The 25050-nt window shown below is 44.4% G+C and overlaps 1 protein-coding gene across 1 annotated transcript in view; it reads left to right on the top strand.

Moving 5' to 3' along the window:
* The window catches only part of Mthfd1l (methylenetetrahydrofolate dehydrogenase (NADP+ dependent) 1 like), a 178738-nt gene that overhangs the window by 55609 nt on the left and 98079 nt on the right, over positions 1–25050 (top strand). Inside the window, exons 14-20 of the mRNA XM_052169342.1 lie at positions 1721–1828; positions 2737–2811; positions 4556–4658; positions 10726–10802; positions 16738–16878; positions 17250–17318; positions 24673–24784. Coding sequence (XP_052025302.1) covers positions 1721–1828; positions 2737–2811; positions 4556–4658; positions 10726–10802; positions 16738–16878; positions 17250–17318; positions 24673–24784 — 685 coding nt within the window. The remainder of the gene's footprint in view (positions 1–1720; positions 1829–2736; positions 2812–4555; positions 4659–10725; positions 10803–16737; positions 16879–17249; positions 17319–24672; positions 24785–25050) is intronic.

Raw genomic sequence — 25050 nt, forward strand, 5'->3', positions numbered from 1 at the left:
TGAGGCCACAATCAAATCACCTCAGAGACACCGGGCAATGCGAACGGATGGCGTGGATTCTTATTTCTCCGACAACTCCCTTCATCTCCCTTGCCTCCCCTGCCTGACCAGGCCTTGTTTCCCTCAGCCTTACTCTTTGCATCAGTCCTGAGCTCTCCTGAAGCTCTGGTCTGAGCAAGATCCTGTCCTTCCTGCTACCTGTCACCTCTCAGGCATGGCCTGAGACGTCATAGCGGGTCTTGGCTCCTGCTTTGCAGTTCCTTGGACGTGCCTGTCCTGTTTCTCTTATATTTTATGGTTGTGAGCCTAGCCTTTAACGGCTGAGCCATCTCTCCAGCCCGCCTGTCCTGTTTCTCTTTTGCATGCTGCCAGGCTGCAGGGCCTCAGGAGCGCTGAGCATGCCCGTTGTTACCCTTGAGCTGAACCAGCTCCCTGATTCTTCTTGACTAGAAAACGTTTCCCATGCATGGACTTCTTTGCCCATCCTCATCCTCACTACCCTCCCCAAGATTCTGCTTCACTCCAAAATCCCCTCCTTCCTCTTCATGAGGTAGGAGAATCCAAAGCCTGAAGGCCAGGTTAGGATAAAGAACAAAAAACGGGCCAGGGGAAGAGATCGAGCAAACACGAGCACAGCAATGGTGTTGGTGAACGGTGTTCCCTTTCGTGGGCCTTCAACTCCATGGCTCAGTGGAGGCGTAACTGTTCTACCACACAGAGGGGCAGGCAGTTTGTCCCTTGAGGCTGGAATAAACTATGTGTCTGCTCCATCTCTGTATCCACAGCTCGTAGCACATGATGGTGGGTGTTGGTTGACAAACCCAGCGCCATCCGAGGGGAGCAGAGACTCATAAAAAGTTGTATGGAGAAATGTCACAAGGTGGATTGAAGGTGTGTGACGAAAGGCATTCCTAGCTGAGGAAACTCTATAAGGAAAGCCCTGAGATAACCAAAAAAAAAAAAGCTTCCCCTCTTCAGAGGTCACGTGATGTCCTTGAACATGACCAGAAAGCAGGGCCAGGGCGTGAAGACTAGGTAAGCTGAGTCAGAGGAGCCAACCTTCTAATGATAGCCACAAGAGTATGACTTGAAGTGTCATACTCTGCCATTGAAGGGTTTTAAGAGGGGAGTAACAGGGTGACATGGGTTTTGCATAACATTATAAATTATTTCAGTCATAAAACAAAGTGCAGGATGGAATTTTCCACTTGTGGCCTCGTGTGGGTACAGATTTTGGAGCACCTGGGACTTCAGATTTAGAGGTTAAAGATGCAAAACCCATAATAACTTTTTCCCTTGAAGGTTTGTAGGGGCCAGTAAGATGGCCTGGCGGCTAAAAGCACAGGCCAGTCAAGTCAAGTGAACGTGAAAGGAGAAAACCAAGTCCATGAGGTCCTCTGACTGGCACACGCATGCTGTGACACGCTCATCCCACGCCCTCTGCCACATACACATTATACACACATGTTAATCAGTAAAACTTGAATGAGTTCATTTTAAAACTTAAAGCTTCCAAGTGATGGTGTATGTCAATTCTATAACTAGTAATTGTGTGTTATTGTGAAGCTAGGCCTCGACTTTGATTTTCTGTTGTAGGCCATCTTGTCTCAGCTCATGGTAAAGACAGATAATTAGCACACTGTTTTAGTAATTCGGGCAGTCTCTGAAAATGTCCCTGGCTATCTGATGCAAATAGAAAGATGTGACATTTGATTTCTAGTTCAACCTTCACCTGACGGGGGACATCCACGCCATCACTGCCGCTAATAACTTGCTGGCCGCAGCCATCGACACGAGAATTTTACATGAGAGCACTCAAACAGACAAGGTAAGAGGGGCCCTTGATAGCCATCTCGGGGTTTTATCCTGGATTCCCTGCATCCTTAAGAACTCCATGAGAGACTCTTAGAACCAATCTGCTCTCACAATTCTATTCAAAATTTGCTGAATTTTACCCATATCCTCAGTCCCAGAGGAGGAGAACTACACTTTAATCAGATTCTCAGTTGGGTCATTACAGAACAGTGGGAGAACGGTGGTGTACTGATTAGGACAATATAAGAGATGAATCTTTTCAGTCTCAAAGATCATTGGTACAAGTGTTTGTTTTTATTGTGGTCATAGAAACATTGGTCCATTCTAATGGAAATTGAGCCTGGGTTCATTCATTTGTTTGTTTGGGGAGAGTTTCAGTAGCAGGACTTGAACCTAGAGCTTTGTGCATGCTATGCAAGAGCTGTGGAGGTCAAAGGCCAGCCATCTGTAAGAGTGAACTCACACACAGCAAACATGACCCAGAGTCTAGCTTCACATGCATGATATCCAAGAGCCAACTCACCCCTGAAAGTGACAGACTTCTGGGTGTTAATTCTTCTCAGGCATTGGTCATAGCTCTGAGAGGTACTTCCTGATGATTTGCAATCAAGGTCCAGACTTTTTCAATTATAATCTCCTAGTTTATCTTTCAAACAGAATTCAGATAACTATTTGGTAAGTCATAAAGGTACAGATCAAGTAGACTTACACAAAGTGGTTTTAATGTACATTATTTCCACTAAGATTTATTGAAATGCCAGAATTTAAGTCTAGGTTGTTTATATTAGCTCAAGTATTAAAAGAACCTATTTGGTTATAAATGTAATGAACATTGTCCATTTATATATAATGAACATGTCCAGTTATGCAAGTTCGTGGCTGAACCTAAAGCTTTGGTGGATGGGGATTTTGTTTTCTTAGGCTCTGTACAATCGACTGGTTCCCTTAGTGAATGGTGTCCGAGAATTTTCAGAAATTCAGCTTTCTCGGCTGAAGGTAAGATGTGACTTAATAGTGTATTTTTTAAAAGAAGAGAACATTCTAGAAACTTGATCTGGGTTTTCATATACACCTTCGGTGATTAAACTCTAGGTCAGTGGTTCTCAACTGTCCTAATGCCGCAACCCTTTAATACAGTTCCTCCTGTTGTGACCTCTAAGTATAAAATTATTTCACTTGCTACGTTATAACTGTAACTTTGCTATTGTCATGAATGGCAATGTAATTTTTTTAAAAGATTTATTTATTGATTATATGTAAGTACACTGTAGCTATCTTCAGATACCCCAGAAGAGGGCGTCAGATCTCATTACGGATGGTTGTGAGCCACCATGCGATTGCTGGGATTTGAACTCAGGACCTTCAGAAGAGCAGTCAGCGCTCTTAACCTCTGAGGCATCTCTCCAGCCCGTCAAAGAGCCAAGGAAACAATAACTCACTTTTTTTTTTAAAGATCATATGGTTAAAAAATAATCCTTAACGTTTTGTTTTACTTGTTTTGTGTGTATATGTGGAAGTCAGAGGACAGCTTACAGAGAAGTCAGGTATCTCCTTGAACCTGAGTTGTTGGAATTGGTGGCAAATACCTTGGCCTGAGGGCTTCGCTTCCTCACGAGTGAAGTTGCTAACGACCTCCGAGCGCCTTCGTTAAGGACACATCTGTTTTTATGTGGCCCCCTCTCTCTCTGAAGAGAGATGCTTTCCTGTTTGTAAAAGTTCTAAAGCAGAGGTTCTTGATCTGTGGGTCCCGACACCTTTTGGGGGGTGGGGGTCACATCTCAGATGTCCTGCATCTCTGATATTTAACACTACAATTGGTAGCAGTAGCAAAATTACAGTTATGAAGCTGCAACAAAAGACAATTTTATGGTGGGGCAGGGAGTGGTCACCACAATGTGAGGAAAATCAGTAAAGGGTCACAGGATCAGCATCACGGGAGTTGAGAACCACTGCCCTGAAGGATATGACGGCTCTGATTACATCTCTCTCACTTGTTTTTGTTTGTTTGTTTGTTCTCTAAATTGGAAGAGCCATCTTATGTTAATTCTTCCCGTTGGCTTCCTGATGCTCTTCACTGCTTCTGCCCTATTCATTTTTTTTTTCAAAAGACAACTAGGGGGTGGGGAACACCTTTATGGTATAAGTTATAACCATTAATTGGCATTAAATATATTTTAAGTACTTTTTAGGATATTTTCTTTACAGAATTAAATTGATTTAAAGGTTTGTGTTGTTTTGACTGTTTGTTTGAGGGGTTTACGTGTAGCCTGATATTCCTACTTCTGCCTCCCAAGTGCTAGGATTGCATTAATGCACCACCACCCCCAACCTAAATTTTTTTAACTGATTTTTCCAAGTAGGATGTATTCCTTGGAAATGCAGGCATACACTTCTCTGCATATGAAAAGGCTGGGGGAGTAACATTCCTGGTGACAGAGGGTTGGGTACTCTGAGTTCAGTACCCAGGGCCACCAGTAAGGCACCACAGGCCACACAGCTCCGGGCCCACATGTTCATTGCGTGCTCCCAGCTGGCCCCCATTTTCAGATGGGTTTTAGGACCTTCACAGATCCCCACTCTCTTCTGCTGGCAGAAGACATTTGTTAATATGATTTCACCAAAGTCACAGTTCACTCCGGGCTTTGTGTTTCCAGGGACTTCACTAGTCCTGGGGACAGTTTTGCTCCGCTCTGTCGTCTCATTCTTTCCTGTTCTTATGGCGTTCCTCCCCTATTACTAGAAACTGGGCATACCTAAGACCGACCCAAGCACGCTGACAGAGGAGGAGGTGAGGAAGTTCGTCCGCCTCAACATTGACCCTTCCACCATCACGTGGCAGAGAGGTAGGTATCGCGGAAAGCGGGGGCATTCAGAAAACGGCTTTGAACCCTGTCTCTTACACACAAGTCAGCAACGCTCAATCTCATGTTCACGAATTCAGTGAAGGCTCCAGTCTTCCAGATGCTTCTCTCACCAGCTGGCTCCGTTACTCTTTCCACACAGACACACACACACACACACACACACACACACACGGCCCCATCCCAGCCCCTCCATCCTCTCAAATGGCTGAGCGTGGGCTGTGGCGGAGCCCAGTGAGGAGGTTCTTGTCTGGCACGTGCAAGGTTAAACACCACAGAGCAACACAACCTTCAGACAGCTGTGTAGGGAAAGCGTTCTCCCCTCCTCTTTCCACTTTAAAGGCAAGATCGCGCCTTGTCACTGTGAGTTCTCTTCCCCGAAGCCTGGTTTTCTTCCTCTACTTCTTAAAAAGAATATTTTAAAAATATTATTTTATATTATTCCTTGCTTACTTGTTATATTCCGGATCTCAATGCGGGGGTGGTAATGGGGGGCAGGACGAGAATTGGCAATAAAGCCTACTTTTTTCTTTATATTTTTTCATCATATGTTTTGCCTACATGGGGTATATGCACCATATATGTTCAGTGCCCACAAACATCAGAAAAAAATGTCAGATCTCCTGTGACTGGAATTAAAGGTGGTTGTGAGCCACCATGTGGGTGCTGGGACCTGGGCCTTGGTCTTCTGCAAGGGCAGTTAAGTGCTCTTAACTGCTATGTGACCTCATATTTTTTCTAATTTTGGTTTCTAATTTTTCTAATTTTTGGTTTTTGGTTATGGTTTTGGTTTTTGGGGAGGGTGGATAAATGTGTGCATGAACATGTATGTGCGCATGGGAGCCAACAGTTGACATCAGGTGTCTTTCTGAACCCAGAGTTAGACTGGAGGGCCAGAAAGCCCAAAGGTTCCTTCATTCTCTGCTTCCCTACTGCAGGGGCATTGCTGGCTTTGATTGAGTCCTGGGGCTCAGACTCTGCTTCTCATGGTGTGTGGGACACTTGATCAACTGAGCTGTCTCCCTGGTCCCTTTTGTTTTGAGGTAGATTCTCCTGATAGAGCTCTGGCTGGTTTAGAACTTTTTATGTAGACGAGGCCGGTCTTGGGTTTGTCTCTGTCCTCCCGCCTCTACCCTCCAAGATGTCTGCCGCTGTGCCCGGCTGTCTTCTCTACTCCGTTCCCAGCAGTTCTGAGCTCGCTGGTTCTCATTGACAACGCAGGCTTCTCCTGTACATCAGGCACCCGCTGGGGCCTGGGTGTGTGTCACTCTGGCCGTCACACTGCAGAGAGTGGCTCAGTGCTCTCTCGTGACTTCCCTGCCTCCCTCTCAGTAGTGACATCTCTTCCTTTCCTGCACTGTCATTAATTCACTTCAGTGGGACAGTGGGCAAAGGACTGACTGACCGTGGCCTTTGGCCTAGAGGATGGCCACCACCCTGCTTGGCTATGTGGCCTTGAACAGGTGTCAGTAGGTTCCTAATGCAGAGACACACTGGCTTATTGCTTCCTTGGTCAGCAGCCTCAAGGAGCCCCCATCCTGGGCAGTAAAATCACCTTTAGGCAACTTGTCTTCAGGACTCCTAGGGCCTGGTTTCTGTCTTCTGTCTGCCAGAGGGCTTGCCAGCCTTTTCTTGGCCTTGGCCAAACCTAGCCCATCTCCTTCCCAGGCCAGTCTGCCTCCCAGGTTTAGCCATCACCCCACACTTCCTGAGCTTTTCTCCCCAGTACCCCATTCAGCCAAGCCAGTAAGAACTGGGTGTCTCCTTGCAGCCAAGCTACTTCTTCAGATAAACCGCTTCCTAGGTTTCCCATTCAGATAGAGTAGCCCTTATCCAGAGCACCCGAGACCAGAGGTGTTTCAAACTTCAGACATTGGGTGATTTGGGCAGATAGCGCAGTAATGACAGCCAAGTCTAAATACAGAGTTCATGTATTATATTTAAGTCTTCCACACGTAGCCTGAAGGATATGCTATATATATATTTTTTAAAGCATTTTGTACATGGAGCTGTTTCAGGATGTAGGGGTTTTTCCACTAGCGCTATTATGTTAACACCCAAAAAGTTTTGGGTTTTGGATGCTGGACCTGTAGTAATACCAGCCTCCCTCTGGGGAGGCCCCACTGAAATGTGAACACTCGCAAACTCAGAAGTGCCTCGCTGCTGCCCTTAGAGGGTAGCAGAAGCGTTACATTGTTTCCCTGTGGCCTTTGTCTCCTCCGAAGACTGAGTTAAAATTTCCTTGAGCATTCTTGCAAGGATCCATTTTATTATTTTAAGACAAATAATATTATTGTAAAGGTTTTTGTCAAAGTGCAACAATTCACAATGCTAATAACCCATTCGGTAATCATGGCTCTTGGTATATCTGATTTTTCTGCTCAGCTGTTACCATCTGCGTGTGTGGATTTTATTTCCTGCCCAATTCAATTACATCCTAAGGACGTTCTGCTTTGTTAGCGCATTCTTAGGTTGGCTTTTTTCATTTATTTATTATTTTTCATGGAGCTAAAGATTAAGCCACAGCCTTTGGCATGCAAAATGTGTATTTCACCTTCAAGCTCTAACCCCAGCATTTAGAGTGGTCATTTTAAGTGACTTTAGAATATTCCTTCGCAGGGGAGCCATGATTTGTATATACCACAAGTCTCAAATAGACCCACAAACAGTATTTAAACAGCTGACATGAGTATTTTCAGCATTTTGCTGGGGCATTATTTTTTCTTTCTAGATTTTTTTTTTCTTTTAAGCAGTAAGATCCGTTATTAAAATGTTTTCAAAATGTGTAATCAACCTTTCAAGGCCTCTCTGAGCTCGTGTTACCCTGTAAATTGGTTTAAGAGGCCTTTTGGTAAAATGAAAACTTAGGCAATGAAAATTAGTGTATTTTCAACCATACTGAAAAGGAAACTTCAGACCAACTGGCATCCTGGGCACCTCCTCACTTGGGCTCCAGCCTCAAAAATCATGGCCTATGACCTCTTCCGGGAGGGCCAGCTTGCAATCGAATTCTCCATGCAAACAGAGACTGGAATGCTCTGTGGTTACAAATCAATTTTAGTGGAAGTGACAGCTTCAAGAGTTATCCCAGAAAAAATACAGACTTACTTTACTGTTTGGGATGTTAAAGGGAAGCAAAGTTTATTGCAGAGGACAAGCCACCTGGGCCAGAGGAATTCGGACTGAAACTTGATAAGCAGTTTTGTTCCAATTAATGGGTTAGTATGATAATGAAGACACCTCTTAGGTAAGGGAAGTGTGTGTAAGGGGTTGCATTTTCTGGCTTTGACTAAGAACTAGTATATCCTGAATAATGAGAGTGGAGCTTAAGATACTGGATTATTCTAGAAACATGTCACAGGCAGTGGGGAAGAGTATCTCCAGGCATGAATTGTCCCCTAAGGGACAAGAAATAGGTTTTACAATATTGAACACCCCAAAGCCCTAGTATTTTAGGGAGCCCAACTCCCCAGAAACTTCTCCCACACATGTCCATCTCTGTCACAGGCCAAGGGCCTACCAGCCCTGTTCATTGTCAGTCCCTAGTCTCTGCTTCCCTACGCAAGTCCGGTGCCACTGTGAGATAAAGATGCCATAGCTTCTGTGGAAACCAAATACTGGGCCTGTCCTGGCGCGGCGCCTGTGCCTGGGCTCCAGCTCTTGGCTGGTGTTGGTTGCTTAAAGACTCAGGCATCCCCTGAACACCATCAACACTAAAGAAACTACTTAGGACAAGTTACAGATAAACCATTACACCCCCCAAGCCCTACCGCCTTCCTTCCACATAGATGCTCTGGGGCTCTCTCCATCTTCTCCCAGGAAATGTCAGGCGTCAGAGACCGGTCCCTCGTGTACCTTCATGACCCTGCCCAACCAGCACAGGACCAAGCCCAGACACTGTCCTCGCAGCCTGCTCCTGGAAGGAGTGATCACGGTGTAGCCACCTTCAGCTCTGCCACTTAGATGCCAGCTGTATGCTCCTGTTGCTTTCTTTGGGCTTTGGCCACATCTGTCTTGTGGGGTGACTTGAATCTGTACATCTCTTGCCAGTGTCACTGGTGCTGAACTCCCATAGCTCTTTCCCCGTATGTATATATCCTGGTAGGTCACAATGCTCTACTGAGACATTGTGAAAGACAATAAATCGAAGCGACACCCAGAGTACCATTTGGATGATGCTGTAGTTGGATCTAACCATGTGTCGATCTTCCCTTTGTCAAACTAAAATTTGAGTGGTCTGCTATAGACTTAAAAATACATCTGATGGGGATGTGACCTCCGTCTGTAGCCAAGAGTGTTTCTATACTCCACAGCCCCAAAGGAGATGGTTTATTTCATGTGAGTGAGTCCCTGGCATCTCAGGCGTTGAGAGTAGCAACTGTTACTACTATTGAGATGCAGCCCATTAATCTCACAGGTGTTATTCTATCTTAAAAAATAAAAGTTGGGGGTTGGAGTGACGGCTCAGCAGTTAAGAGCACTGGCTGTTCTTTCACAGGACCCAGGTTCAATTCCCGGTATCCACACGGCAGATCATAGCTGTCTGTAACTCTAATTCGTGGGGATTTGGCACCCTCATACAGACATACAGGCAAAACACTAGTACACGTAAAATTAAATAAATTTTTTAAACGTAAAGTTGATATGTATTGGCTGTGAGTGCCTGTGGGTTTGGGGGTAGGGGACGGGAGCAGAGACAAAGATGGGGACACAGACATGGCCGTAGCAGCTAGGGTGAGAGTGATTTGTGTATTATTAGGATATTATGCATTTACAAAGTTGGGGCTCAACTGTCACTATAAACAGCCCTGCTGTTTTTAAATCACAAAGATGAAGGAAGTATCTATCCTGCCTTTGTTTCTTGCCACTATAAATTTAGTTTTCCAAAGCCAAACAGTTTCACAGACAAAAGTCTAATCCAGTACAGTTCACACAAGAAGAGCTCTGCCTGATCTAATCAGTCAGTCTCCTTTTGTATCACTGTATTTCCTTTTTTTTTTTTCTTTGTATTGTGGCAAACTGCACACAACCCAACAGTTACCATGTTAACCATCCAAAGCTGTACAACTGATAGCACTACCTATATCCACAATGATGCTCTGTCACCATTGCCTTTACCCAAAGCTTTGTCATCCCCTACACAAGTCCTAGACCGGTAGGTCTCAACCTTCCTAATGCTGTGGCCCTTTAACACAGTTCCTCATGTTCTGGTGGTTTTTTTGGAATTTGGTTTTTTTGAGACAGGGTTTCTCTGTGTAGTCCTGGCTGTCCTGGAACTCACTCTTTGGACCAGGCTGGCCTCAAACTCAGAAATCCGCCTGCTTCTGCCTCCCAGAGTACTGGGATTACAGGCTGTGCGCCACCACTGCCTGGCTTGGATCATAATGTTAATATATGATATTCGGGTATCTGATATGTGACCCCAAGAGGTCACAAGCCACAGGTGAGAAACACTGCCCTTGACCCCTGATATAATAATGTCCATCTGCTGTTGGCTGCTCTGTGCATTGGCCTACTGTAGATCCCCCACGGAGGAAAAACCACACAGCATGCCCTTCTAGATATGCCTAACATTTCAGATGTGAAACATGTATCCAAACACTCGTTTATGCCTGTGCGGTTGCATTGTGAGTTAGTCCAGTCATCTGTGGAATCTTCAGTGGCCTCTACTTTCTGGCCATTGCGAACAGAGCTCCTATAAGCAGTGTACTTAGGATCTGTTGAATAACACATAGGAGTAGAATTACTGGGCCATTTGGCTGTCCTATATATGAGAAACTGAACTGACTTCTTGTGACTTAGGTATCATTGTAAAATACACTTTCAGAACAACTTGTCCTCGATACCCTAGTCAAAAACACCTCAGCTCAGGCCGTCCTCACCTGACACACCATCATTAAGACACCACAAGTGTGTGCTTTGATTCCTCAAGTGAAGCCAACCTCAAGTGAAGCCAACCCTTGTCTCTGGTTTTCTGCTCTTTCCTCAGCGTCTCCAAGCACAGCTAGTCCATATTTGTTGATTAAATAACTTGCCTGTTCTCTTTCAGTACTGGACACGAATGACCGATTTCTGAGAAAAATAACCATTGGACAGGGAAGCACCGAGAAAGGACATTCCAGGCAGGTAGGTGGCGCCATCTTCCCGGAAGTGTGTGTCCTTTCCTCACCTCGGAGGCGTGCATAATCTTGGCTTTTTGCTCCTGGTCACCTGCTGCAGTGCTGGTGGCTCTCTGTTGTTTGGTGGGTTTCCAGCTGCTCTGGTGACCTGGGACTCAGGAGAGTATCAGGACTGATCTGGAAGTGACAGTGTCGGGAGACAGTGAGACAGTGTCCTCTTCCATGTGTTTTTGGCTGTGTTCCTGGGTGGACTCATTGGGAAAGTCCTGTAATGAAAGAACTATATAACAAACGACAAAAAAGTGAAAGTCTCAGATACATCACTCCAGTTTCACAAGCCCAAGGACAAACTAGTATTATTAGGTTTAATAGTACTGTTAAAGACTGGGGGGCGGGGGGTAGTTATGAGCTCTGCCTTCCATTTAATAGGTCTATGATGTGGGACAGTGGCACTTTGGAAATATAAACTCATTCCATATTTTTTTAGCCAGGCAGGACAGCCCTCTGATTTTTTTTTTTTTAATAGTAAACTCTTTCTTTGGAAAGTTTTTAATTTATGGCCTTTATATTAAATTTTTTATTATTGGAAAAAGTTACTGTTAAGATAATAGCCATTTCTCATACCAAATAGGTTTTGGGAACTTCTGATATTCTCTGAATTAAATAGTAAGTCGGGGGAGCTAGCTCAATGCGTAAAACACTTGCTGTGCAAGCGTGAAGGCCAGAGTTCGGTTCCCATACCCATATTTACATTGGACGGGCATGGTGGCCTACCTAAAACCCAAATACTTAGGAGACAAAGATGAGACACCCTGGGCCAGCTCTAGTTGACAAGCTCTGGTGACAAGCTCAAGTGGGAGCCTCTGCCTCACTGTATACGATGGAGCGCGATCTAGGGAGGCCCTCCTTGCTTAACCTCACACATAAGTATACCTGTATCACACATGCACGAGAGGAAGCCGATATGGGCTTAGATCAAGAAGCTTGGCTAAGCCCCTTTACCTCCCTCCTTTCCCCACACTCTAGAACTTTCACACACACAAAATCAGATTTCATATAATCAGCATTGTCTATACTACAAAACAACCGTCATTCTTGAAAAGTCTGGGGAGGCAGTTGGATAAATGGAGAGAACCGCCTAGAATATGGAGGATGAGGTAAGAGAGACCCTAGCTCTCAGACCAGCCACCCTTTGGGGTTAGTGATTTAAGACCTACATGCTACTATACTTATAGGCCTGGTCACAGCCTGTACATAAGTGTAACTCAGCCTTGCACTTCCTGAGTGGGAATCCAAATCATTCCTGTGGTAGTCACAGACTGTGAGTCCTGACAGGTGTCAGTCAAGTGTCACATTTAGCAAAACCCAGCACATTGTGACCCCTTTTTTGATGAGAAGGCAGCCTTTGAAATTTGCATGATAAGCACCAAAAGGATAGCAATGGCCTTGGGAATGGCTCCATTGAAGGAGGCAACAGCAGCTCGCCCTTCTTGGCGATGTGGGCGCAGAAACTAGACTTGCCTGACATCGTGTCCTCAAATATATGAGAGAGAGCTTCAGGCTAGCCAGCACCTCACATCTAAAGAAATATACAGCATGAAAACTGACCAGGCGTGGGAAGAGGAACTCACATACCCAAGGAAACTAAATAGGAGTCCGGTGGTCAGAGACTGAGCAGAAGGCGAATTCTCAAAGAGGTTAAGGAGCTGCAGAGCCCAGTGAGATCTCACTGGTGCTTCAAGAACTGTGTTACGATCTTAAAACTTGGGGCTGGAGAGATGGCTCAGCGGTTAAGAGCACTGACTGCTCTTCTGAAGGTCCTGAGTTGAAATCCCAGCAACCACATGGTGGCTCACAACCATCCATGAGATCTGATACCCTCTTCTAGAGTGTCTTAAGATAGCTACAGTGTACTTACATATAACAAATAAATAGATCTTAAAACTTATACCTTGGGTATCAAAACTGAGATTGTAGGGAATTCTAACCAAGGACATCTTTAGAAATGGGTCTCAGAGGAAAACAGTACAAAAGTTTGAGAAGCAGAAAGCACACATCTGGAAACCCTGGAGGACGTAGGTTTGATCCCCAACACTCCCACCTCCCCTACCTCCACCCCCACTCCCAATTACAAAGGTTCTAACAGGGCGTGACAGCACAGAACTTTAATGTCAGCACTCAGGAGGCTAAGACAGGAGGGTGCAAGTTTGAGGCCAGCCTTGGCTACATAGAGAGAGAGAGACCCTATCTCAAAAAAATAATTCCAAATGAACTCGGGAGGTGGCTGCTCTGTAAAGTGCTTGTTACACATTTAAGCGCGAGGGCTCAAGGTCAGGTTCCCAGCACCCATGTAAGGAACGTCAGGGGTGGTGGCGTGAACCTGTGATCCCAGCACTGCGGAGGCAGAGACAGAAGTCCTTGAGTGCTGTGGTACAGCCAGTGTAGATTACTCATGGGTTAAAAACAATTGAGGAAGACACTGAAGCCAGCCACTGGTGTGTGTCCATGTGTATGCATACACAACCACACACACACACACACACACACACACACGAGGCAAAAAAGAGCTACCTTTTAGTTGGAGTCTACAGAGCACTGACGCTCAGAACAGTGGGCAATCTATTCAAAGAACTAATAGGAAGGGAACTTCTCATTCTGAGAAAAGCAGCACTTTCGTTTTAAAAACAAATACAGAATAGAAAGTGGGGGAGGAAAAAGAAAAAGAAGAAAGAAAAAAAAAAAAACATTTCTGCCCGGAAACATCAGGCTGAAATTTCAGAACATGAAGGCATAAAGAAGAAACTCCTAAGTGCTGCCAATGAGAAAAGTTCCTGATGACTCACAAAGGAATAAAAGAATTCTCAATCAACAACAGCAAATGCCAGGTGGCCTTGGGAAAATTCATTCAGGATCCCGCAGGGGAAGGGTAAGAGAGGCTTCAGCGGGAAGAGTAAACATCAGCCTTAACATGAGACACATCAACGAGAACTTTACAGAACAGGGGACAGTCCTCCTGGACCGAGGCAGCCATTGAAGGGCACCGTAGAGCAAGGCTGTTGCTGACAAAAGACAGAGACTTTACACCATTTTTTTATATCTTATCATTTTCTGAAAATACATCATTTTTGATGTATTTAAGCATCAAGATCTTCAATATAAAATGGAAACATTAAGACAAGTTGCCATCTGAAACATATGACCCAGAGATTATTGTGCCTAAAATAAGAACATTCAACAATTCATACTCAGATACAGCTCATCCGCTGGCTACCTTATATCCCACCACGGGGTCCGGTCCCTAAACTCACCTCTCTTTGCCAGCTGAATCCAGCTCCAGAATCCCTTCCTATCCTACTAGTTCTATCCCCTCCTTAAAGCAGAGTTTCTGTGTTCTATTCTTAGGGCAAACACTTGTCACAGTAAATAATCAATGTCAATAGATTATTGGATAAATCAAGCAAATGACAGTTGACAGATAGGAAAGTAAAATACCACTGTAAAATGGTAACTATATTGCTACAAAGTAAGACAATAGTGGAGCTAGCCTGTAGTCCTAGCACTTAGGAGGCAGAGGCAGGAGGCTCCTGTAGGTTTGCCCACAACCTAATTTACATAGTACACGTTTAAGTTACTTTGCCAGGTCACTTATATTTTGTATTGCTTAGGGTAATAAAGGGTTATGTTAGAGTGTTGGTTGCTTGATTTAGCCCTCAGACTCTGTAAATTATCCTACGTTGATAAGGGTAAAACTGTATCTCACTGGTTTTATTAGCTCATATAGATAAATCAGCCAGCTCACTGATTTCTCTTAAGGGCATGCAGGCTATTTATAGTGATTATCTCTCCTAAATCAATAGGCTGTAGCAACCATGTTTGTGTTTAGATGTATACCTTTCTGGTAGGATTGTGAAGGTAGATTTCCAGGGCTGTAACTGGCGAGTCTGTCTACCAGTGGATTTCTACACTCCTCTCATAGACCTAACTGTGTTGTGCACCGTCCTTTGTATTTAAATCTGGGGCTGATTGAGAAACAGTATAAACCTCATTTATCCATTTATATGATTGCAAAGTGTTTTATTTGCTAAACAGCATAAACTTTCCTCTCCCAAGCACATTGGATAGTAAAATGAGCAACATTGACTCTCAAATAGCCTCAATTTCTTGAATGATACTTAGATTGACTCAATTTCTCTCTCTCTCTCTCTCTCTCTCTCTCTCTCTCTCTGTGTGTGTGTGTGTGTGTGTGTGTGTGTGTGATCACAAATTAGTGAAATCTAATCTGGAACTCAGTAGGTAACCCAGGATGGCTCCAAATTCATGATCCTCCTGCCTCAGCCTCCCAAATGCTGGAATTAGAAGCATCCACCATGATGCTGGCTTATGGTTTTAGAAATAAAACAATTTCAAGTGAAGTACTTGTATACATATTATCAATTGCAAAAGTATTTCCATGCTCATGTTATGCAGAGAAAATTGTAACATTTTGGTCATTTTTTAATGCAATACTTACAGTGCTATCAGAACCTAAAATTCATGCAGCAAAAAAAAAAAAAAAAAAAAAAATCACTTATGTTCTAGAATGAGTTATGTTGAGATTATATCATTTAATATAGCTGTATTTAGCTTTCAAGCAATATTTTTTCAGTAAATCAATGGTTAATACAATCTCAATCAGGAAGGAGCCAGCAAGTTCCTTCCTTCCTTCGTTCATTTCCTCATCTGTCAGTGATGGAAATGGGTAATAAAATGTCTCATAAAGGTGATCCTACCAGGGCAGCGCCTCTCTCTCTCTTTCTCTCTCTCTCTCTCTTTCTCTCTCTCTCTCTGTGAGTATGTGTGTGTGTGTGTGTGTGTGTTGTGTGTGTGTTGTGTGTATGTGTGATTGAACCTATCTGACTCACACTCCCCATGGGATCCGCAGAATTTAGCTGGACCTCAATGAAGTGCTGTGGTGCAGATGCTTCCCCAGTGGCTGGGTTTTTGCAAGCTGAGAGAAGTACTCATTCTTTGTCTCTGCTCTTCGTTCCCACTGGACTCTGTACAACCTGCTGTTAGAGCCAAAAAAGGGGAGGAAGAAGCCCTGGGACATTTTTGAAGAAAGTTAGAGCTCTCTGGCTGTCATTGCTAGATGTAATGCAGCCATATCCTGTGCACAGAACAGGCACAGAAGGGTTCTTTGCCCTTCCTTAGCTGTTAGGCCAAACCTATGCTGAGCTTTAAGTCTGAGAAATGGGCCTCATGCACAGCAAGATGCTCTTACCCCACTGTCTTCTCATCTCTCCTGGACATGTATGCTTGTAATTACATATTAGTACACCCATGACTCGGTCTTAGAATGCTCTAGGGTGCATAAGATCCTGGGTTTAATTCCCACCTCAACAAAAAGACACAGAATGTGACCTCCCTCACAGACTGGTTGCTAAGAATGGTGGTGACTACTTGGTCACGGACTAGTTCATTCAGCACAGCCTACCGGGTATTACAGCTGTTATCTCCGCTGGGATAAACATTCTGTGTGGTCCCCACCTTTGTGGCCAGACATTCTAGGATAAAGATGCTCGGGAGACAGATAGCGACAATAACACATCCCAAAAGGGGATGGGAGGGGACCAAACCTAGGGCTTCATAGCTACCAGGTAAGAACTCCACCACTGAGCTGCACTCCTGTTCATTAGTACTTATTTATTAGACTTAAGCAGCCTGCAGTGGCGTTACACTTAACCGCAGGCCTTACCCCGGCGACTCCCCCTCAGCAGGTCACAGTAGACAATGTGGGAAATCTAGAGAGGCCACATGCTGTGCACTCTAGGAGAGCCACTGTGAGTGTGAGCTGGCCCACAGGGGACAGCCCCCAGCTATGACTGCTGAAACCCAGCTCCTTGTAGAAGTGTCCATCCAGTGGCGTGTCTCAGCTGACCATGGGATCCGCTTTGCTGTCGCAGGCACAGTTTGACATTGCAGTGGCCAGCGAGATCATGGCTGTGCTGGCCTTGACCGACAGCCTCGCCGACATGAAAGACCGGCTCGGAAGAATGGTGGTGGCCAGTGACAGAGATGGGCAGCCCGTGACAGCTGAGGACTTGGTATGTATTGCTGGGAGGTCCTGGGGAGCGTCAGGAGATTGGAGAGCTCCTTCTACTGGTTTAGAGTATGGATTCTGGAAAGTTCTGCACTGCCCGTTAACTTCTTCCCAAGCCTTGCTGCTTCTTAACGTCCGTCCCTGTATCAATAGCAGGTCTGGACCTCATAGCAGCCAGAGCATTTGAAATGTATTTTATAAGCATTTTACCTTTCTTACCTGTGGTAATCCCTGTTTTGCCTTGACCAGCAATCCCAGAGGCGTGGTCAGTTTTGGGATGCCCATCAAGAAACAGAATAGAGGGGAAAGGGAACAAATTAGCCATCCCCCCCACCCCTTCTCCTGCTGATTTATGTGTCTTTTTATCACCTGTAGGGGGTGACAGGTGCTCTGACTGTTTTGATGAAAGACGCCATCAAGCCAAATCTGATGCAGACCTTGGAAGTAAGTACTTTCCCTTTTATTTGTTTATTTATTATTTTTATTGATTTTTGTATGTGTATGTGTGCATGCCTATTGGGTGGGCGTGCCACACGTACATATATGCACTATGTGGAGGTCAGAGGTCAACTTCTGATTTTTTGTTTTGTTTTGTTTTTGTTTTTTCGAGACAAGGTTTCTCTGTGTAGCCCTGGCTGTCCAGGAACTCACTCTGTAGACCAAGCTGGCCTCGAACTCAGAAATCCGCCTGCCTTTGCCTCCCAAGTGCTGGGATTAAAGGCGTGCGCCACCACCACCCGGCTAACCTCTGATATTATTATTCAGGTGCTATCAAGCTTAGTTTTGAGTCAGGGTGTTTACAATGGCCTGGAACTCACTAATAAGGTTAGATGTCTGGGCCAGGCAGCACTAGGGTCCACCTGTCTCTGCCTCTCTCTCTCTCTCTCTCTCTCTCTCTCTCTCTCTCTCTCTCTCTCTCTCTCTCTCTCTCATAACTTCTGGGATTCAAACTCAGATCCTTCAAACTCAGATCCTTCAAACTCAGATCCTTCAGGTCAGGGACCTTACTGACTAAGGTATCATCTGCCCGGCCCTGTTTTTTTTTTAATGATTGTTTATAACATAGCATTTACCTTTGTTGGACTGACCTTAAATTACAAGGCAGTATGATCATTCCCAGCCAATGAGAGTCTAGGAGAATAAATGACTTCTTGGTCTTCTTAAAAAAATAAATAAAAAGTTAAAAGAAAATTTATTCTTAGGTATGACTTACTTCGCGGCTTTGGTTTAACTGACTAGAATAGGAAAATAGAAAATAAATATCTACCTAACACGGCCATGCTTGATACTGCCACGTTTACATGACTTTGTCTACTTTAATTTTTTAAAAAACTTAATCTATCATGTTAATTATAAATTGTTTGCTTCGTCACTATAAATTGTTTTTTTTTTTTCAAGTAAAATACAGTAAATACTAAGAAATGTTTCTAAGAACATATTTTCAGCTTACTTTTGTGGTTATACTGGTTTTGTAATCTTGTATACAAGCACTAAAATTTTGTCTTGGCTTCTTTGATTCAGAGTGTTTTCATCATAGATGCGCGCGCGCGCGCGCGCGCACACACACACACATGCACACACCACTCATTACAATCTAGTTTCTATGCTCCTGATCATATTCATTTGACCTAGTCATTGTTTAACCCTTTTCTTAGCTGCCAGGCTTTAGGATTTGGACCCAAAGAGGGCCAAAGCGGAGGGAGTATGTGGATTGGGTTTAGCAAAGAGTCAGGTATTAGGCTTAGCGGTTAGGAGCACTTACTGATCTTGCAGAGGGACTAGGTTTGAGGGGATAAGATATCCTCTCTGGCCTCCTCCAGCAAGAAGGCATACATATGGTACATATGCATATGTGCAGGCAAAACACTTGCATGTGTGTAATTCATATTTACAGAGAGAGAGAACATAGGTGTTGGGATGAGAAAAGTTATCATTGGTGTTTCCACAGACAGACGCCATGGAGGAAACCCATGTCCACTCTGGTCAGTGTCACTGGACGGCATTTATGAGCTAAGCTACAGTGGGAACTAGGGATGGAGGTGTCCAGAGGGTGAGGATTTGGGGGACCAAGCAGGAGGAGGAGTAGAATGCTCATATTCATCCACGTACTGCTGACAGAAAGTTGAGTCTGAATGGATGCTTGGCTGTTTGCCCTCTGTCCTCCACCTCGGCCTTCTTCTGTGTAAAGTGGTGTCAGTCACAGCCAAGCCAACAGGGAAGTTCAATATTAAACATACCGTGGCTGTGTGCTGAGGGCACCGTTGGGAGCATGGGTTCAGGGGTCCCTGCACTCCTGAAAGTCGTACACTGGTTGGGGAGGCAGAGAGCAGACAAATAAGCCTTCTCCTTGGTGCAGTGGCTGAAAAAAGAAAATTCAGAGGGACTTGTGCCCAGGACAGCACAGAGCGTCCACCTGTCCGTTCATAGACTACCCAGCAAAGGTGTGAGAAAGCCAAGGAAGCCTCAGAAAATCCTGCTCCAGGCAAGGAGACGAAGCCCAGAGGGCTCTCAACCTTTCTAATACAGTTCCTCACAGGGCGGTGACTCCAACCGTAAAATAATTGTCATTGCTCACTGGGGAGGCAGAGGCAGGCAGATTTCTGAGTTCAATGCTAGCCTGGTCTACAGAGTGAGTTCCAGGACAGCCAGGGATATACAGAGAAACCCTGTCTCAAAACAACAACAACAACAATAATAATAATAATTGCTACTTTGTAACTGCAATTGATTCCTGTAAAAGCATTGTTCAACAACCTTAAGGGCTCTCCACCCACAGGTTGAGATTCACTGGCCTTGGGCAAAGTAAAAGCTACCAGCCAGTGGGGCGGGACTTTGGTAGATTCTGGGATACCAGGTTCTGCCATAAACTAAGAGGAGTTTAATCTGGGGGCTGGGGGGGGGGGCGGGGTGTCTAAGGCCTGGATATTCCTGGCAAGCCTTTTCCAGAGCCAGACTGTGAACCTACTGAGGACTTAACAGGGGAAAGTAATCCTAAGAGCTCAAAATATTCCCATGGACAAGACACACACAGCGTTGATGGAGTCGCTGAATGCTAGCTGTCTGGTGCCGATGTGGCTGCAGGCTACATGCATTATTCCAAATTAAGGTCTAGTAAAATTAAAAACCATCTTTCAGTTGCTTAGCCACATTTCTACTGTTGTGTTTATTTAGGTTTTGGAGAAAGGGGTACTAACTACATTTTAAGTACTTTGGAGCCACACATGGCCAGAGGCTACAGTATCAGACAGTACAGAATTATAATACCCTGTTGATATCCTGGTAATCGACCAAGTGATTGAAGTAATATACTTAGGAACTTTTTGGAAAGACCACTATTCATCAGGAGAAACCAAGATAGTTACTATGTTACACTCCCAAGTGTACTGGCTGGTTTTGTGTCAACTTGACACAGGCTGGAGTTATCACAGAGAAAGGAGCTTCATTTGAGGAAGTGCCTCCATGAGATCCAGCTGTGGGGCATTTTCTCAATTAGTGATCAAGGGGGGAGGGCCCCTTGTGGGTGGTGCCATCCCTGGGCTGGTATTCTTGGGTTCAAAGAGCAGGCTGAGCAAGCCAGGGGAAGCAAGCCAGTAAGGAACATCCCTCCATGTCCTCTGCATCAGCTCCTGCTTCCTAACCTGCTTGAGTTTCAGGCCTGACTTCCTTTAGTGATAAATAGCAATGTGGAAGTATAAGCTCAATAAACCCTTTCCTCCCCAACTTGTTTCTTGGTCATGATGTTTGTGCAGGAATAGAAACCCTGACTAAGACACCAAGCATTCTGGTTATGAAACAAAAATCAAGATAAATACACTTAGAGATTTTTTTTTGGTTTGTTTTTAAGACATTTCTCAACGTGCTTTATTTTATAGCTACATCCACCATTAAATATGTGTCTTTGTTTGAATGTCTAATAGCAACATTTTGATCATTAGTCTACTAGGACTCAAAGCTAGGAGTTTCAAAATCAGGACTGTAATCTTATTGAGGTTAGTAATCTCCTCCTTGGCCTTGGAGAATACCGCTTGCTTCCCTGGGTCTTGGGGTTCTCCTGTGAGGAAGAGGTCAACTCTTGCCCTCCCGTTATCTGTTTCTGTGATTTCCAACTGAAGCTCCATTTACACAGACTTATAACGAGCAAGGAGACTTAGGATGAATGCAGCAAGTAGGCGGGATCGTGATCAGGCTAAAGAGAAGTTGATCAAACGTTTCATGTTCCCGTTAGATGGGAATAAAGGTGTTCACCACACCTGTCAACCATGTTCACAGTTCACAGAAACAAGGAACAGGAGGGGTGTATAGCAGGGTGTGCCAGTGGACCCAATATAACATGTTGTAACAGATAGCACAGTATAATATAATATAATATAATATAATATAATATAATATAATATAATATAATATAATATAATATAATATAACAGATAGCACAATCCTGAGAATCTGTCAGAGATTCTGGTCAGAGAATACATCAGAATAAGCTGCCCTTCTCACATGAAGCCAGCACATGAAGACAGTACGAGACACGTAGATGCTCTTCGTGAGGACGCCCCTTCCCCAGGACCAAACTCCTCCCACTAGGCCCCCATTTCCTAAGACTTTTACCACCTTCCCTTGGTGCCAAGACTATGAGACCTTTGGAAGATACAATCAGGATCCAAACTCCAGTGTAACATCTGATATTGCATACATATCAAAGCATCCTGTTGGACTCCCGAGTTACTTAATTGCCATTTAAAATGTAAAGGCTGGGGAGATGGCTCGGTGAGTAAGAACACTTGTTCTGCAAGCCAGGGGGCCTGAGTTCGAATCCTCACTGCCCACAAAAAGCTAAGTGTAGTCTTACAAACCTGCAACCCCAGCATTCCTGTGTGGACATGGGAGGTCGAGGAGAGAGGATCCTGGATCAGTTAACCCGGAGTGTAGGCACTGAAAATCCCGAATGAAATGGAAGGCTAGGACCCAAGCATGAGGTTGTCCTCTGACCTCCATATGCAGAGTCCTGCATGCACCTGCAGTCACACACACACACAACTTTAGAAAGTGAAATAAAGACTTACACCACAAAACATTTTTGCAGACGGGTGAGTCATAATAGCCTGGCCCATAAGGAAAGCTCTGTGAAATGGAAGCGTTGCTTTAGATTAAACAGCAGCCTGACAGGATTATTCTGGAATCCTGAAGCCACAACCTGTCACCTGTGTCTGCTGGAGACCAGGCCCCGTGCCTCCCTGACAGATGGCAGCCCCGAGGGTTACGGTCTGTCGAGGAGACAAGCCATCTGCCATCCCAGGAATGGAGTCTGTGATGTTGTCCTCTCTGTATCTCTCCCTGGCAGCAGTCTGCCCTAGGCAGCAGGCTTGGAAGACGCTGGAAGCTTCAGAGTCTGTCAAATGTTTTCCTCAGAGCACTTGAAAGGTTTGTGTAGAGAGAAGAGAGGTGTTAATAGATGGGTAGGGCGGTGCAGATAGCAGCCGTGCGTGCATGCAAACAGGCACGCATGTTGGGTTTCCCTAGCCCCTTCATATGCTCACGTCACTCTGACCTTCTCAGGACCTGTTCTCTCTCTCTCTCTCTCTCTCTCTCTCTCTCTCTCTCTCTCTCTTTCTCTCTCTCTCCTCCCCCCCCTCCCCAGAGGACGTGGTGAAACGCTCAGCTGTGAATTCAGACTGTCTTCCTTCGGTGGTTCTGCTTTCTCATCTTTGAACCATGTTCAGTTCCTAGCCCATCGTAGTTCGGGGGAATTTCCCATGCTCCCCGGCTGCCCCGCCCCCTCCCCGCATCGCTCCCTGCTCTCTGCTCGCCCGCTGTGTCAGCAAAGAGGCAGGCTGTATTTTCACAGGTGGAGCCAAGCCTTCATCTGAGCAGACCTCCAATAACCTGGCTGGGCTAGGAATGTGGAGCCTGAATGTTTTAATGAGAAAATTATTGTCAGACAGACCTAAAGTCTGTTGTTATCAATAAAAGAAGAACAAGAAAAAAACACTCTAAAAATGACCATATTCACAGGGTTGGTTTAAAGACTTTGAAAGCCTAGAATTTTTAATTAGTTCCTAATATTGGTTTTGTTTTATTTGTAACCATGCTGATTGGTTTTATGTGAACTTGACACAGCTAGCTTTATTTTGGAAGAGGGAACCATACCCCCACCAGACTGGCCAGTGGGCGAGCGACTGATTGATGTGGGGGAGTCCAGCTCACTGGGCAGTACCCAGTACTCAGTAGTCAGGCTGGTGGTAAGCAGTCTGAGGAAGCCAGAAGAGCCAGCCAGTGGCAGCACCCCTCACGACCTCTGCATCAGTTTCTGCTTCCCGGTTCCTGCCCTAACTTCCCTCAGTGACAGAGTGTGACCTGAGAGTTTTAAGCTAAAATAAGCCTTTTCCTCTCCCGGTTGCTTTTGGTTGTGGTGTTTTTATCACAGTAATAAAAACCCTAAGTAGCAGGGTAATTAGTAAGAACTGCTCATAAACAAAGTAAAGTATACACATATTAAAATGTCATGAAGAAACCCATTATTTTGCAAGCTTTCTTTAAAAGAAAATTCAATAGTAAACTTTAGTTGTGTGTGGTGTTTGCTTGGCTGTGATCCCAGTGTTTAATAAATAGAGACCCGAGTATCAGGAATTTGAAGACATCCTTAACTGCAGAACAAGTTTGAGACCACCCTGAGCTATATAACACCCTGTCTAAACAACCACAACAAATTGTTTCTATCATTTGTACATTTCACCCATGGTGGGGTTTTTTTTCCTTTTTATTTGTTATATTAGCTGCCAGATTTCTAACATGTAAAATTTTTAGACTGTTTTTTTTTAAAGATTTAATCAGTTGTTTTTTTTTTTAAAGAGAAAGCAACTTTAACCTAGAAGTTGAAAAAAAGAACAAAATAAAAAAACAAAAACCAAAAAATAGCCCAGGCTTGTCCTTTATCTGTAATTGGCCTGTCTGGTTTTCATAATTCATGAGTTATATTGTTTTTTTATACTCAGTTCTTTGTAGCTTTATTTGAGACAAAATCTCATATAAATCTATAATGACATCAAACTCCTAATCTCTTCTGCTTTAACAACCCAAATGCTGGGATTGTGCGATTTTTCTCCTCCTTCTCCTCCTCTTCCCAGTCCACTCTTCCTCCGTCCTCCCTTTCTGCCTCCCTCCCCCTCCCTTCTTCTCATTATGTAGTCCTGACTAGCCCGGCACTCAGTATAGACCAGACTGGCCTTGTATTCACAGAGATCTGCCTGCCTCTGCCTCCGAAATGCAGGAAGATTTTTGTTGACTTGACTAATTGTTCACTGAGAAAAAAAAAAAACAGAACATTGAAGATATTACTTAAACTATCAGGGTTTGATGAAATTACTTTTTTAAATGTATAATGTGGAAGAAATAAGGTGCAAAACATATGTTATGATATACAGGCAACAAACAGTAGCTTGTCAAAATTATTATCCGAGGTGACTGCATTCCTGGAGATTTTATCTCTTGCTCAGCCTTGACTATAGGCTAATTCTGTCTACGAAGACTTCAGACACACTTGGTGTCTGATTCAATCAGGGTGTCTTTGGTTTCGGTTTATTTTAAAGGTTTTTGTTCTGCCTTGTCTTTTTGTTTGTATACGTACATATTCATGTTTGTGTACGTGTACGTGTACGTGTGTATATGGAGGCCTCAGTTTGACATTGGGTATCTTCCTCTGTCCATCACCACCTTGATTTTTAGGCAGCTTCCCACCGAGTTAAGTACGGTCTTCATTCTTGTGTTTCCTTTTGGGCTCTAATGTATTCTCGATCTTCTGCAGGGAACGCCTGTGTTTGTGCACGCCGGTCCCTTTGCCAATATCGCTCACGGCAACTCGTCAGTATTAGCTGATAAAATTGCACTGAAATTGGTCGGCGAAGAAGGGTTTGTAGGTAAGTGGTTTTGCTTAAAACTATTGATCGTAAGATATTGATGAAATAGTGATGAAATAGATAGTGGCTGGGATCGCGTGTTAACATGAAATCTCGTCCTTTACGCTTTTCTTCATAGAGGGTCTCAGTGCTGGAGAACTCTTGTTGTTGTTACATTTTTGACTGCAGTCAAGCGCACGGGCCCTTTAAAAGCTCCGATGTGACCTGTCCAGCAGGTCCAGTTATTCCAGGGTCTTGAAGAGGCACTACCTGAGGGTCAAAAATGG

Source organism: Apodemus sylvaticus, chromosome 23, assembly GCF_947179515.1.
Source record: "Apodemus sylvaticus chromosome 23, mApoSyl1.1, whole genome shotgun sequence".
Taxonomy (NCBI): domain Eukaryota; kingdom Metazoa; phylum Chordata; class Mammalia; order Rodentia; family Muridae; genus Apodemus; species Apodemus sylvaticus.